This window comes from Geotrypetes seraphini, chromosome 13, assembly GCF_902459505.1.
Source record: "Geotrypetes seraphini chromosome 13, aGeoSer1.1, whole genome shotgun sequence".
NCBI lineage: Eukaryota > Metazoa > Chordata > Amphibia > Gymnophiona > Dermophiidae > Geotrypetes > Geotrypetes seraphini.
In genome coordinates, this window is record NC_047096.1 from 60,075,223 (window position 1) to 60,090,270 (window position 15,048).

At 44.2% G+C, this 15,048-nt stretch overlaps 1 protein-coding gene across 4 annotated transcripts in view; it reads right to left on the minus strand.

Annotated features, from left to right (window-relative positions):
* Window positions 1-9,426: 9,426 nt before the first annotated feature.
* Window positions 9,427-15,048, minus strand: part of C13H17orf113 (chromosome 13 C17orf113 homolog) — a 133,854-nt gene continuing 128,232 nt past the window's right edge. For 3 of the 4 annotated variants that reach the window (XM_033918117.1, XM_033918118.1, XM_033918121.1), the window contains one exon: window positions 9,427-13,049. In XM_033918117.1, the coding sequence (XP_033774008.1) occupies window positions 12,831-13,049 (219 nt within the window). In that variant the 3' untranslated portion in view covers window positions 9,427-12,830. The remainder of the gene's footprint in view (window positions 13,050-15,048) is intronic. The other variant, XM_033918120.1, reaches the window with a different exon arrangement.

Here is a 15,048-nt window from a genome sequence, read left to right on the forward strand (position 1 = left end):
TTATTTTTAATATTCCGTCTATAAAAATACATGTCTAGACGGTGTACATTATAAAAAATTATAGGAAGCAATTAAAATAAGCAAATAAAAACAGTAATTTCTTCTGTCCCGATTGTCACCCTGCTTCTGCCCTGACTCTAATTGCCTTCCCCCTGCAGTGCGAGCCCATGGTTTTAACCCATGGGTTTAAAGCGGGTTATAACCACAGCTCACGAAAAAGTAAAAAACAAAACAAAAATAGTAAAAAAAAAAGGTTTCTTTAGCTCTGCTGGGCATGGAGGGCCAGCGCATGTTCAGACCATCTACAGATGGTCTGCGCATGCGTTGGGATCGCTGGAGAGCAATCCGTGCGGTTGGTTGGGGGCATGATTCCGATCACCCTTGATTCATGAATCAGCCTCTTGGCCACGGATCGGATTGCTCACGGATCAGATCTGATCTATGGCCTTTGTGAATCTAGCCCTTAGTCAGCACAAAATGTGCATACCTGCCTGTTTGACAGATTCCGATGTTATGGTCAGACCTAACAGAGCAGCAAGCAGGTTTCTGGAGTAGCCTGGTGGGCGGAACAGTGAACTATAGCCTAAGGAATGAGGTGCATAATCCGCTCTACATTTATAGTAGACTATGTGAGCCTTCCAAACCCCATCCTAATCCCACTGTACCTAAATATAGGTGACATCTGCAGGGATACAGACTATTGGTATGGTGTACAGTGGGATCCATTGGGTTTTGGAGGGTTCACCATACACTATCAGCAACGAGGCAGAGGAACGCCCGGAAGATAGAAGGCCGCAAAGCAGCCTGTCTAGATTTCTGCTGATGCTGCCGGTTTGTTATAAGGTATTTATTTTGGTCTTGCAGTTCAGATGGAAGGGAGAGATGGGTGTCTGGGCCTTTTTATATGAAATTTACTGCAGTGCCCCACTGCTCTGCTGGGATGCCTGTGTGGCCAGTCTACTGGAAATGCTGGCCCCTTCCACATCCCAATGGCTTGTTATATGCACTTTTTTTTTTTTTAAATGGTTCAAAAAGATAGATGCACTGTGCACAAGCCCATCCATTTTCAAAAAAAGAACACAGGATAGACGTTTTGCTGTTTTCAAAATAGGCTTGTTTGATACTGGCTTTTACTGCATGTTCTACAAAACATCTATGAGGGGGCTGCTGAAAAGTTCTCAGTCCAACCAACAAGTTGGGACGGTCTCCATCAAGGGCTATACAGTACACTTACCCCCTCCTTTAAAAAGCCACGCTAGCAATTTTTCCCTTTTTTTGTTCTGTATTTTTCCAATGGAATGAAAAAAGTGGAAAATTATTAGACTAAGGGGCTGATTGTAGGCAGTGGTAGGTGTCTTACCGTCGTCTGGCAGCCAATCGAGATGCACCTTTGAAAAAAAAACAACCCTCTCCGAGACAGGCCGCCTACACTGTAGGCATTTGACATGGGTCTTTTAAGCTGGGCGTGGAAGTGGCCTCGGGTGAGCTTAAGTGGCCCTAAGCATCTCCCTAGGCTGTGGCACTGAATATACTACTACCGGTAGTACTATTAATTATTTCTATAGCGCTACCAGACGTATGCAGCGCTGTACAGAGTCACGAAGAAGACAGTCTCTGCTCAAAGGAGCTTACAATCTAAACAGACAAGACAAATAAATATAAAATAAAACACTTTTTCTACCTTTGTTGTCTGGACATTTTATTTTTCCATCATGTTGGTCCCATTTTGTCTCTTCTCCTTTCCTGTGTCTTCTAATAATTCTCTTTCTAGTGGTTGCTGTCCATATGCCTTGTCTCCTCTCTTCTGTATTGTTTCATTCCCTCTCTACACCTGTCTTTGATATATTGATCTTTTCTTTTTAGCTCTTCCCACCCTTTTTTCTTTTCTGCCTCTCCATCTACTCAAATTCCACTCTTCTTTTTACTTTACAGCTACCTATCAATTTTTCATCTCCATTTCTCATGCTCTAGCTCCCCATTTTCTGTCTCACTTCTTTCCCAACCTCCTGTTTCCTTCTATCTACTCCCCATGACCGCATTTCTACCACTGTACTCACCTGTCTAACTATTTCTCATTCATCTTCTTGTCATCCTCCTTTTGACCTCTTCCACATGGCTCCATCATTTCCAGACACCGTCTCCCTCTCTCCACTCTTGTCCACTATATCTCTCTGTCCCTTTTTCCCCATCCCCTAGCATCTTTTTATCCCATCTCTCTTCCTTCCTGCCCTCTCATGGGTCAATATCTTCTTTTCTTTCTATTCCCCTCCCCCATAGTTCAACATTTCTCCCTCTCTTTTCTGTTACTTTTCCCTACCTCCTTGATGCTGAATAAGATGGAAGGAATAAAAGAGATGCTGCTTCTATCTCTTTCACTTCCACTCCCAGACCTAACATTTCTTCCTCCCTCCCTTCCATCCCAAGGCCCAACTTCTCTCCCTTTCTCTTCCCAACTGCTCTCCCATCTCTCTCCCTCCAACCCTGGTCCATCATCTCCCCCTTTTTCTTCCTAACTACCCTACCCTCCCATCCTATATCTTTCCCTCCCTCCCCCAGGTCCATCATCCCTCCCTTTCTCTTCCCAATTGTTGTCCCGTCAAGTGGCTCTTTCTTTCTCCCTCCCTCCCTCCACCCACATCCAACTTCTCTCCTTTTCTCTTGTCTCCCTCCAGACCTTTGCCTACCATCTTTCGAAGTCTTTTGTTTCTGGACCCCACAAGTTCTTCACCTTCATGTCACCTCCCCCCCCCCCAGTCATGAACTTCTTTAAACCCCTCCCCCATTCCACTAAAACAAACAATCAGAAAAAAGCTAGTTGGTTCAGAGGGCATCTTTGGCCAGCGCAGGCAACCCATTCTCTCGCCCTGTAACCCATTCTCTCGCTGCAGTGACCCCCCCCTCCTGCTGTGATCTCCCGAACCCTTCCCAATGTTTCCCAGCAGGAGGGATGCCCAATCCCTCCTGCTGACACCTCGTGACCCCTCAAGATGCACTGGGAAGGGGCAGGCCTGCCATTCCTTCGAAGGCAGGCCTGCTGGCCAGACACAGACAGAAGCTATCCGGCTGGCCAATGAAACCAGGTTAGAGGAGGTCCAGGTGGAGTCCTGGTGGGGGGAATGGATGGGATTAGGGGAGGTCCTGATGGGGATGGGGGTCCGGATAAGGATGGGGGTGAACTTTTGAGGGGATCCGGGAAGGTGGGTGTGAACTTTCGGGGGGAGTGTGGGGGGGTGTCAGCAGGAGGGACTGGGCATCCCTCCTACTGCTGATCATTGTGTGTGGGGAGGGGATTCGCAGGGTGTCGGCAGGAGGGATTGGGCATTCCTCCTGCCGGGAAACATTAAGGAGGTTTTGGGGGATCGCAGCAGGAGGGTGGGTCAAGGCAGCTTCGGGCAGGAGGGTCTGGGCATTCCTCCTGCTGTGATCATTACGGGAGCGGGGGGACGGGTTGCCTACGCCGCTGAGCTGATAGATATGTCTAAAACCCTGTTTGATTTTCAATACTTGGACGATCTGTCTTTTTGATCATCCAAGTACCTATTTAGGCGGGTTTGTAGACTTTTTTAAAATTATGAGCTCCATGGTATTATTATTGTTTATTGAGAGCTTCTTTACCGCTACTAATGACTGGGAAGTCAATTCAGAGCGGTCTACATGAGCTTCTGCAGAGATGTTACCATATATTACATTACATTAATGACTTCTATTCCACCCGTACCTTGCAGTTCCGGGCGGATTACAAAAGAAACTAGCTGGACATTTCCAGGAAAATTACAATTTAGGGTTTTGGATTACAAAAAGATGACTGGACAGTTCCAGGAAATTTACAGTTTGGGGAGCTGTTTACATGGTTGAGACTTTGAGGAGAAAGAATTACGGAGAGGAAGAGACTTTGAGGGGGAATTTGTAAGGAAGGAAGAGAACAGGGGGTAGAGTTAAGACATTTGGATACATTTTTTGAATAGCAGGGCTTTAATTTCTTTTCGAAATGATTTGAAGTCGCTCATTGTTAATAGCAAGTTGGAGATGGTGTGGTCAAGTTTCGCTGCTTGCGTCGTAAGTAGGTTGTCAAACATCTTCTTGCGCTGAGTGCCTTTGAATGGGGGGAAGGTAAATGGGGTCTGAGTTCTTCTTTGTCTAGTAGTGAGGTTTTGATTTAGGCGGTTGTTTAGGTAAGTGGGGGCAGTGCCATTTATTGCTTTGAAAAATAGACAGTATAATTTGAATTAAATTCGTGCTTGTATTGGTAACCAGTGTGAGTCTAGGTAGGCAGTGGTGATGTGGTCAAATTTACTTAGCGAGTAGATCAATCTGAGAGCCGTGTTTTGTACTGCAGTTGTTTTATCAAGTTTGCAGGGCATGGTAGATAGAGGATATTGAAATAATCCACTAGACCTAGGACTAGGGATTGGACTATGAGCCTATATTGTTCATTGTCAAAGAATTTTCTAATTTTTCATAAATTAATCATGTGCAATTTACAAAAAATTAGAAAATTCTTTGACAAAGAACAATATAGGCTCATAGTCCAATCCCTAGTCCTAGGTCTAGTGGATTATTTCAATATCCTCTATCTACCATGCCCTGCAAACTTGATAAAACAACTGCAGACAGTACAAAACACGGCTCTCAGATTGGTCTACTCGCTAAGTAAATTTGACCACATCACCACATCAGAATTGCATAGAGCTTCTTTGAGATGTTATAATACATGGGCTCTATACTGAAATACAGGGCGCTCTGTGGTGGCGTTGCAATACAGAGTTATTAATACCGGCATGATTTTGCCATAATCCATTATCCTACTTATATGCACATGTTTATACTAAATCAATCGTCCTACGAATATACACATGTAAGACTAGGTTTACTACTGCAGCTAAATACTCTCTACACTATTTTTACACATCTCCTAAGGAGGTTGGCCATTTCAACTAAATATAATCTATTTACATGCATCCCTGAAAGTTCTGGTTTCCTCTCTCTGTCAACTTCATAATTTCAGTTGAAGTAGTTTGAGAAAAGGATAGTCTTTATCCTTTTCTTGAAGTTTCTGGTTTTCTTTTCTAGCTTTAATTCCTTCAGTCGGACATTCCACCACATCTGTATGTCATATATTCATCTTGCTTTATATTATTCATGGGTTCACCCTTTCATGTTCCAAGTGAGTTGAAGCCTGCTGTTTCCTCCATGTTGCTATTCCCCCAAATTGTTTCTTTGTTTGCTGAAGTGTTCTGTGAAGAGTATCATCTTTATTCCTTTCTTGAACTTTATGTGGTCCTTTTCTAGTTTTAATTCTTTGGAAGGGAATTCCACCACATTGGGATTATCACCAAGAACATTCTTTTCCTGATGCTTTTGTATTTGATGTCTCTGAAGGAGGGTGGTTCCAGTAGGTATTCTAGGCTCGAGTATAGGGCACGAGTTGGTTGATGGTTGTCTATTCTGTTTGTTAGATATTGCGGTTCTGAAAAATTAATGATTTTGTGCCCCGAGCAACATGATCCTGAATTTCACCCTGCTTTCAATTGGGAGCAAGTGTAACTTTTTCAGTAGCGGGATGGCACTCGTCTGCTTCGATTTTCCCAGTAGAAATCTAGCTTTTTTCATTATTACAGTTTTGTGACAAATAAATGCTCGTTAACATGAGTTGTTGGTTGTTTTTTTTTGCCTACGATAGAAGTTTGAAGAGGAGCCAGTTAGAGAAGCTCTTTTCTTCATAGCTACAAAAAGGAATTTCCTTCGTAGCTTCTGAGGCTTTTCCCCCCCTGTTGATATTGCTCAAATAGAACCAAGATTTATGGCATTTCATTACTGGTGGTTAATTTTTGACTTACATAATATGCCATTTATACCGGTCACATTGCAAAATCATGTTTCATATAATATGTGACACTACGTATACCTAAATAAACCATACTGATGGTACATACTTTTAAAAACATAGTCATTAAGAAAAGATTTTGAAGTTGCTGTGACACTCTATCAGAGACCACCTTTTCAGTTGATAGCACTGTCTATCTTGGTTCCTTGATGCAGGAGCGAAACAGATGTAGACTTTTATGAAATTATTGTACTGTGATATATAGTGGATAGAAAGTTTTTGAAGACACTTAAAGTATATGCAATGATTGGGTGGTGAGGCGACATTCTTGGGGTTCGCCCCTTGTTTTTGCCTCTATGTCTCTGAGCATATTCAGTGTTTCCAATATGAATTAGATATCAAACATTTAATATCTATGTGAAAATTCTTTGTGGAGGAATAAATATATGTTCTCAGCAGTACCAGAGGGCTGATATTCAGCACTATTTAGCCAACTGGAAATGGGTCCCGGCTAGCTAAATGCTACATAGTTGACTATCCATCAATATTCAGCTGAAGATAGGCAGCTATCTTCTGCTGAATATCTAGGTCAGCGGATTTGCTTGTCATCGCCTATATTCATCGGCAGGCCACCTAAATTCAGCGGCCAGATAAACCCACCTAAAAGGCAGGTCTATCTTTGGCTGCTAGGTCTTAGCCAGCCAACTGATGAAGATTGGTTATCTCCCATAGTCTTAATATTGGCTAGTATATGTATTTTATGAAAGGCTCTACACTTGCCTAGCCTTTTATAAAATACCTGCATATTTTTAAATGGGCTGACACAGCTAGATGAGCTGCAATCTATAAAGTTATCTCCATATCAGATAGAGTGATATGCTAGAAGGGGATCATGTTAAATTATTTTATGAAAACAAATGGATCAGTATTCAGATCCATCAGTGTGCATTTGAAAAATGCATATATTCAATGCCATTATCTGAAAAGGTGGCAATGCTAACCATGTGTAGAAAGTGTTTGCTGCTTGTAATTATACGTAGAGTGACAATATCCAGCCACTGTAATATAGCAAAGTGATTTAAGTTAGGCTTCGTTTTCACTAACACATGCTTACTGCAGATTAAAAGGTCTTACTGCAGGATGCGCTGAGGAGTTTCTGAGGTAACTTCCCAATGTGCGACCGCAAACCATGCACTTCAAAATTAAAAAAAAAATTCTGCAAGGAAGCAATCATGCACTATCAATTAGCACATCTAAATTGTCACGGGCCAACTGATTAGCATGGGATCAGTGCATGAGCCCTGACCACCTACAAAATAGGTGGGGGTAACGGCTCACGTTTGGTAATAGCCGTGCATTAATGGCAACATTAGCGCATGGGCGTTAAGTCAGAAAATGGAAAATCAGCCATGTTCTAAGCTTACTTCTCTCGCCATTTGCGCTTAAAGTTGGAAACTGCGATATTCTCACAAAAAGATATAGGGTACGGCGTGTCATTTATTACAGCTATTTATGCTCCAAACTTATTTCAGGGCCTATCAGCAGGACCCCTGCGGAAGGCAAAGAATTGCTGAAACACGGCCCGTGTAAGGTTCGGTGCTCACCTTGTGAACTTTAAGTATATGGTGCAATTACTGTAACATCTTTGCCACAGATTCTCTGTACCTCATATGTTTTTGCTTTTATTATATAGAATTTTGTGAAATAAACATTTATTATAAGCTTCCTGTAGCAACCAGAAACTTGTATTCCACTTTGTTTTTGTGCATTAACAGCATCATTAGCACATGGGCGTTAATTCAGAAAATGGAAAATCAGCCATGTTCTGGCAGCTGTACAACTATGGCAAATTGTAACCTGTTAACTGTACATTCTATATGTTAACCTTTAACCTGTTCTGAGCTCTTTGGGTGGAACGGGAGAGAAAACAAATTAAATGAATGAATAAATACAAATTTGCCAAAAATTTCCTACTTACATTTCTTATGGTCTCTTGAATCTGATTAGTTTTTAAAAAATATAGCGGGGGCCGATATCCAGACGGTGGGAGTTAGCTGGGCTGACTCCCGCAGTTGGGGCCAAACCTGGAAATTCAATGCTGCCTGTTTTTGGCGACTGGCATTCAATTTACAGTCTATTTTTAGCCGTTACAATTATAGCTGACTAAGTTATAGCAGCCAAAGATACACCTACTGTTTATGCGGGTCTATCTGGCTGCTCAACTTAGCTAGTCAGCCAATGAATATTGGCACTAACCGGCTAAGTCCAGTGACATAGCCAGTGACTGGGCAGTGGCGTACCTAGCCCCTCCCCCCCCCAAAAAAAAAATAAATAAAAAGAGATCAGAGGAGCACCCTCTAGGAACTTCACCTTGGACGATCCCCCCCTCCCCCGCCACCCAGCTCTGCTCTGTTCTACTCCCAGTTCTATGCCACTGCCTAAGGAAGGGAATTTTGGTCTCCAAAAATTAGTGAAAAATGTATTAAAATTATTCCAATAAAAAAATTATCTTATTTCCATTTTCTATTTATAAATGTTTATCAATACAGCTACAATACTACTTTATTGTAAAGCAACACACAAAAATATATTTTTTCTACCTTTTTTCATCTCTGGTTTCTGCTTTTCTCATCTTTTCTTCACTCTCCATTCCATCCAGTGTCCACCCTCTTTCTCTGTCCCTTCAATTTTTCTTTGTCTTCACTCCCTCCTCTATGCTCTGGCATCTCGCCCTTCTCCTTTCGTTCCCTCCCCAACTCATCCCATGATCTGGCATCTGCTTCCCTTTCCCCATGCCCTGGGATCTCTCTCCTCTCTTCTCCTTCCATCTTTTCCTCCATGGTTATTGCATCTGCTTTACTTCCTTTCTCTCCTTCCCTTCCTTCCCGATTGTCTGGCATCTCAGTCTCCTTTCCTTCCCTCACCCCATGCCCTGCCATCTCTCCTCTCCTTTCCTTCCTCACCCTCCATGCTCTTGTATCTCTTCTCTTTCCTTTCCCTCCCTTCCTCCTTTCTCCCTGGTCTGACATTTCTGTCACCTTCCCTTCCCTCCCCCCCATGTCCTGGCATCTCTTCTACTCCTTCCAGGGCCTGGCATCTCCTTTCCTTCTTTCCTTTCCCTCCTTTCTTTCCTTCCTCATGGTCTGGCATCTCTCTTGTCTCCTCTCCCTTTCTTGGTCTTCTTTCTCCCTTCTTTCTTCCCTCCCTCTTCCCAATCAGGTGCAGCATTTCTCTCCCCCTCCCCTCCTTGTCACCTGCAGTCAGCAGCACAACATTCACAGTTTACTGTTCTTTTTTAAAAAATTCTTTACTGATTTCCAAACAGCCATCAGTTTACTGTTCTTGTCGGTGTAAGGCCTTTCACTCTGCCGGGTCCTCCCTTCATGGAAACAGGAAGTAGGTAGGACCTAATAGAGAGGAAACCCCAACGCTGACAAGAGCAGTGAATTGTGAATGCTGCTGCTGGGAAGAAGTTCTTGATACCAGCATCGGCCCTCAGAGAAGTTGTCGGAGTAACCGTTATTTGCTGCACCCAGGGCAGACCACCCCCCCCCCCCCTTGATAAACCACTATGACTGGGCTAGCTACTAAGCATTAATATTCAGAAGCCATCTCATGCTGAATATTAGCACTTAAATTCAGTCAGGAACTGGTCCTGGCCAGTTAAATACCGAAGCACTGCATATCAGGCGGAGTAAATTTAATTTAGCTTTTCTGAATCCATTTACAGGAGAGTTTAAAATAAAAGTTCCAATCATCTGAGAAACAAAATGTGATCAAACCAATGATTAGAAAATGTGATAAGTGGGAAATGTGAAAGGAATGAATGTTTGTACCTTCAATATTGATTTTTTTTTTCCTTGCTTCTTATTTCTGTTCAACACAGAGCTGCCTAAGTTAAAGTGGCATTTCAAACATTTCAAATCATGTTTTAATATAAATACAACCCAAAATCTATACCAGAAGCTCTACAACCGAGTCTTGTGTGATTTTATTTTTCATTCAGATACTGTTCTGTGCCATTTGGCACCACAGATATTGCTAAAACATAGACAAAGCAGGGGGAATAAGTGCAGAGATCCATTAAACCTACAGCAGCTGTAGCCGGGGTTTCTATGTACTGCATTTTCACAAGCAAAACAAGGAATAAGACAGTGATCTTGGCATTTATCTTGCAGACTAAACAAGGGTCCTTTATAACAAATTATAGATAGGTACAAGGAAATCCTACTCAAGTGAGCTTACAGTCTATGGGGATATTTGAAGCAACTGAATGACTTGCCCAAGGTCACACCGAGTGGCAGTGGCTGAAGCACAATTTGAACCCAGGTCTCTATGCAACCACTATGTCAAATGCTCTCTCCTGTTTGAGAAAGGATGGCGCCAAAAAGTCAATCAGTCGATATCTAAAGGGAAATACTTGATCAATAAGCAAATGAACCTTCCCTAGAAATTCAGCTAAGAGCAGTGAGCATTTTTTTTAGCCATCATTGAGTTATTCCTGGATATTAAATGTAGGACCATGTCTGGACACTAGCACTGAGTATCTGGCTATTTGCGACTGGCTATGTCTTATTCATTTAAGTGAGATGTTCAGCCCTTAGGCCCAGATGCACTAAACTCTCCGATCATCACTAAACCAGTTCAACTGGTTTCATGACCACCTAATTTGCTGACCCAATGCATAGAATGGCTCGTGTTTTTCCATGCGTTCTTAAACTCTCTGACTCTGTCATGCAAATGACCTCATTAGTATTAAAATGAGGTCATTAATATTAAAATGAGCCCTCCGATCAATGTTAGGGCATGCTAAGGGCCTGAGATTAGCGACATGTCTGCCATATCTTTTTATTTTTTGATGGGCACAGATTTTGTGTGTGTTACATACGCACAATATTTATCCCCATAAAAAAAGTTGTGCTGGCCCGCCCCGATGACGCCCCCAAACAAAATGAGGCCATTCCCTCCTGCCTTGACCACCCTCCACACTCCCAATCCTCCCCCACATTGTGCCACCCGTCCCCTCCATACTCCTGACTGACCTCTTGCTCGAGAACCATGCCTGCCGGACCCTCCACACTCCTGACCCTGCCCCCATGAACATTGCGAGCCAATCAAGGCCTTAGGCATCTTCCTGGCGCATTCACTGGGAGGGACCTAAGGCCCTATTTGCTTAAGGGGCCTAAGGCCCCTTCCCTGTGGGAGGAGCCTTAGGCACCTGAGCCAATCGGGGCCTTAGGTCCCTCCCAGGATACACCAGTAAGGGGAAGGTCCCTCATTTTGCAGAGGTGGACTTGACACAGGAAGAACCCTCCTACTCTCTTCATCCAAATAAGGAGCCAAGTGGCAGCGACAGGACAGAGTGGGCATCCCTCCAGCCAAGGGTCTTCACTGGGTGTGTTGGGGGCCGCAATCTTCATGGGGGTTGAAGGTGTCAGGGTGCTTGCAATGTTTGCAGGGGGGAGGATTGGGAGTGTCGGGGGTCCAGGTGGTGTGATCCTTGGGTGGGGCTTCAGTCGGGAGTGTGGAGGAGTCTGGATGGCATGATGTATGTATGTGAGGGTGGAGGATTGGGAGTGCAGAGGGGTCTGGGTGGCTGAGGCTGGCTAGGGGCATCATTTGGGGGGGGGGAGGCATGGGAGAGGCCGGCACAATTTTTTTTTTTTTAATGGGGACAGATATTGTGCATAGGTAACACACGCACAACATCAGTGCCCTTTAAAAAAACAAACAGCTAAGCAGTAGGAGGCTGATTCGGGGCTTCCCCTGCAGCTCAGCTGTTCAGACTTCCACTTCCGACTCTGCGCATGTGTCAGAGTCAGTTTTCCAGTGACTGGTGGAGTGCGATTACAGCAGACCTCCGCAAAATTCATTTGCTTGGGAAGCCATTTGAGCTTGGATCGCCATTCGGAAATTGGACAAAAGAATCGGCCTACATTCAGTGACCCACACGGTCTTAACGACCATTTTTAGTGCATCTGGCTCTTAAACACATAAGTGACAACTCATAAAAACTGACTTTTATGCGGTGCAATATGGCCACTTAATTTAGGGAGTTAAATGCCAATTCTCAGCCCTTAAACATATAAGTGCCGACTCCACTCCCCAGCCTGCCAACAAAACAGCTGGCTTTCATGTTAGTGATCTGTGGTGATATTCAGTGCAACTATGAGGTTAAGTGCCACTGATATCAGTGATAGCCCTACATGAGCGATTTAACTGGTCCAGGAGTCAATTATGGCCAGTTAAATCACTTTGAACATCCACCTCACAATTTTTAGAGGAAGAACTATTGATGGAGAAAGTATGTTTCCCTTTTCAGAGAAACAGGAAATCCTTAATCAAAGCTGCAACTACATTAATTCCATTATCAATATTCATTGCAGATTGAGCCTTGAACACGTTAGATACTTAATGGTGATTTTCAGCTGGCACTGGGCAGCGCGTTGTCCACCCCGCACTGGTGTTCAACCCAGATATTCAATGCAGGTCCATTTCCAGCAACCAGCATTGAATACTACTTGAATATATGGATTTTTTTGGGGGGATAGCTCTAACTTAACTGGCTAAGCAAATATTCAGTGCTGGCCCTTTTTATCAAACTTCCGTACAGCTTTTTACCACAGGCCAGCGAGGTAAATGATCTAATGTTCATTCAATTCCTATGAGCGTCGGAGCATTCACCTTGCCGGCCCATGGTAAAAAGCTCTATTATGGTTTGATAAAAGGGGTCCTAAGTTAAAAGCAGACTAAGATACGATTGCTATTTATGTGGTCCGATTTGCCCCCTAAACTTAGCCGGCCAATGATGAATATTCACGGCTAGCTGGCTGTTATGTGACATAGCCGGTTAGCGACTAGCTGCTAACCGCAAATAGTCAACAAAGATAACCAGCTGTCTCCCATTGAATATTCATGGATAGTTGGCTAAATGATATTTAACTGGCCAGGAGCTGTTCCTGGCCAATTAATTAGCACTGAATATTGGGGGAGGGGGGGATAAGTGTTAGTATGGTGCAAACACAATGGATGCCGCTCTCAGAGGTCCAGGTGGAGTTCTGAACAGTGATGGTCCAAGAAGTGGAGCTTGGAGCAGGGTTGAGGCTGTGGCTGGTTGGAGTGCCAGAGGGCCTGGCAAGGCGCACACGGTGGCTGTGGGGAGAGGACTCGATAAGAACCTGGCGGCCAAGGCTCTGCTGAATTGCTTCTGCAAAGCCAACTCTGTCTGCAGAAAACAAACAAAGATAAAAGTAAGCACAGGGTTTTGCTCAAAATGGGCTCGTCATTCAAATGGGGGATTCAGAGACATTTCTGGGAAACAGTTTTTCAACTTCAGTAAAGAAAAATATAAACCTCCAAGGATAGATATTCAAAAGGGTTGTCTGGTTAAATCAGACATGGGCAAACTACGGCCCACGGATCATATCCGACCCGTTTAGTTTATTTTAATCCGTCCCACCGAATTTCTCTACTGTATTTTTTTGCTCCATAAGATGCACTTTTTTCCCACCCAAAAGTGGGTGGAAATTTTGGTGCGTCTTATGCAGCGAAGATAAAAATTTATACACACCCCTGGTACCTTTTTAAACCCCCCCCCTGCCCCGTCATACCTTTTTAAATTCCCCTTATAGCCTGGTGGTCCAGCGTGTATCGGCAGGAGCGAGTTTTCCGTGCTCCTGCCTGGGCCTAGGCCTGTGCTGCTTCCTGAATGGCTGCCGTCAGTTCTAACGGAACTCGCAAGAACTGACAGCAACCATTCAGGGTGCGGTGCAGGCCAGGCAGGAGTGCGGAAAGCTCGCTCCTGCCGATACACGCTGGACCACCAGGCTATAAGGGTGATTAAAAAAAGGTACGACGGGGTGGGAGGATGTTTTAAAAAGGTACTGGGGGTGGTTTTATAAAAAGTACTGGAGGGATTTAAAAAGGTCCGGCCCCTCTGTCAAATTTAAGAACCTATTGTGGCCCACGAGTCAAAATGTTTGCCCACCCCTGTGTTAAATCCTGCTGAGCTAGCCAGAGCTTGATATTCAGTGGCATTTGGCCGGGTAGTGACGCAGAATATCTCCAGGTAAGCTAGATAGATTCTGAGCCCACCGGGGACAGATAGGGAAAATACTTGAGTACCTGATTGTAAAACCGCTTAGATAAACCTTGATAGGTGGTATATAAATACCTAATAATAAACTTGAAACTTATTGGCCATCTCCTAGTGGCTAGGTTAGGGGCAGTCAATGGCATAGTAAGGGGGGACAATGAGGCCTCCTCCTCTTCACCCCTCAGCCTATTCTCACTTGTCCCCTCACCATCTGCGTGACACCCTTCCCCCGCACCTCTAGGTGTTCACTGCCGCGAGGAGCAACTTCAACGTGTTCCTCATGACTGTGTCAGCTCTCCCGCTGATGTCACTTCCAGGAAGTGACGTCAGAGGGAGAGCTGCCGGGGTCACGAGGAACACGTTGAAGTTGTTACTCATGGCAGTGAACAACTAGAGGTATGGGGTGGAGTGGGGGTGGGGGGGCAGAGACGAGCGCTGGGGAAGGGCACCTCCACCCCTCGCTATGCCACTTGGGCAGTTTGGAGTGGAGTGTTAGGGTGTGCCAACGTTAGTGGTAGATTTTTATTTTTTCAAACTACTAGTGACCAAATGATGCTGTTTTGCATACTGAATCTAAATCTACCTTCAGGAGTTGCTTAAAGTGAGTCTTACCTTCGTCAAATCACAGTTGAAATATGTAGAGATTAAGCAATATTTACATGAACATACAAATAGTCTCAACTACATAATAGTCTGTAGCCACATACAGTGGTACCTCAGAATCCGAACGCCCCTGAACTCGAACAACTTGGAATCCGAACTTTTTTTAAATTAAATTTTGCCCCGGAATCCGAACGCTGCTTTGGAATCCTAATGTCCGGGAACTGCAAGCGTTACTTAGCCCAAAGCTTCCCCTCCGACGCAGCTTCCTGTTTCCGCCTGGGAGGGAAGCTTTGGGCTGAGCACCGCTTGCAGTTGCCGTTGCCGATCTTGCTGTCTATGCCCGGGGGACCCGATCTTGCTGTTTCTGCCAGGTGGGCCCTATCATGCTGCCTATGCCAATCTGAGTTTGTGGGACCAAGGAATGAATTAATCCAGTTTCTATTATTTTCAATGGGAAAAATTGTCTTGGAACTCAAATGGGGTTCTGGAACGGATTAAGTTTGGATTCCAAGGTACCACTGTAATT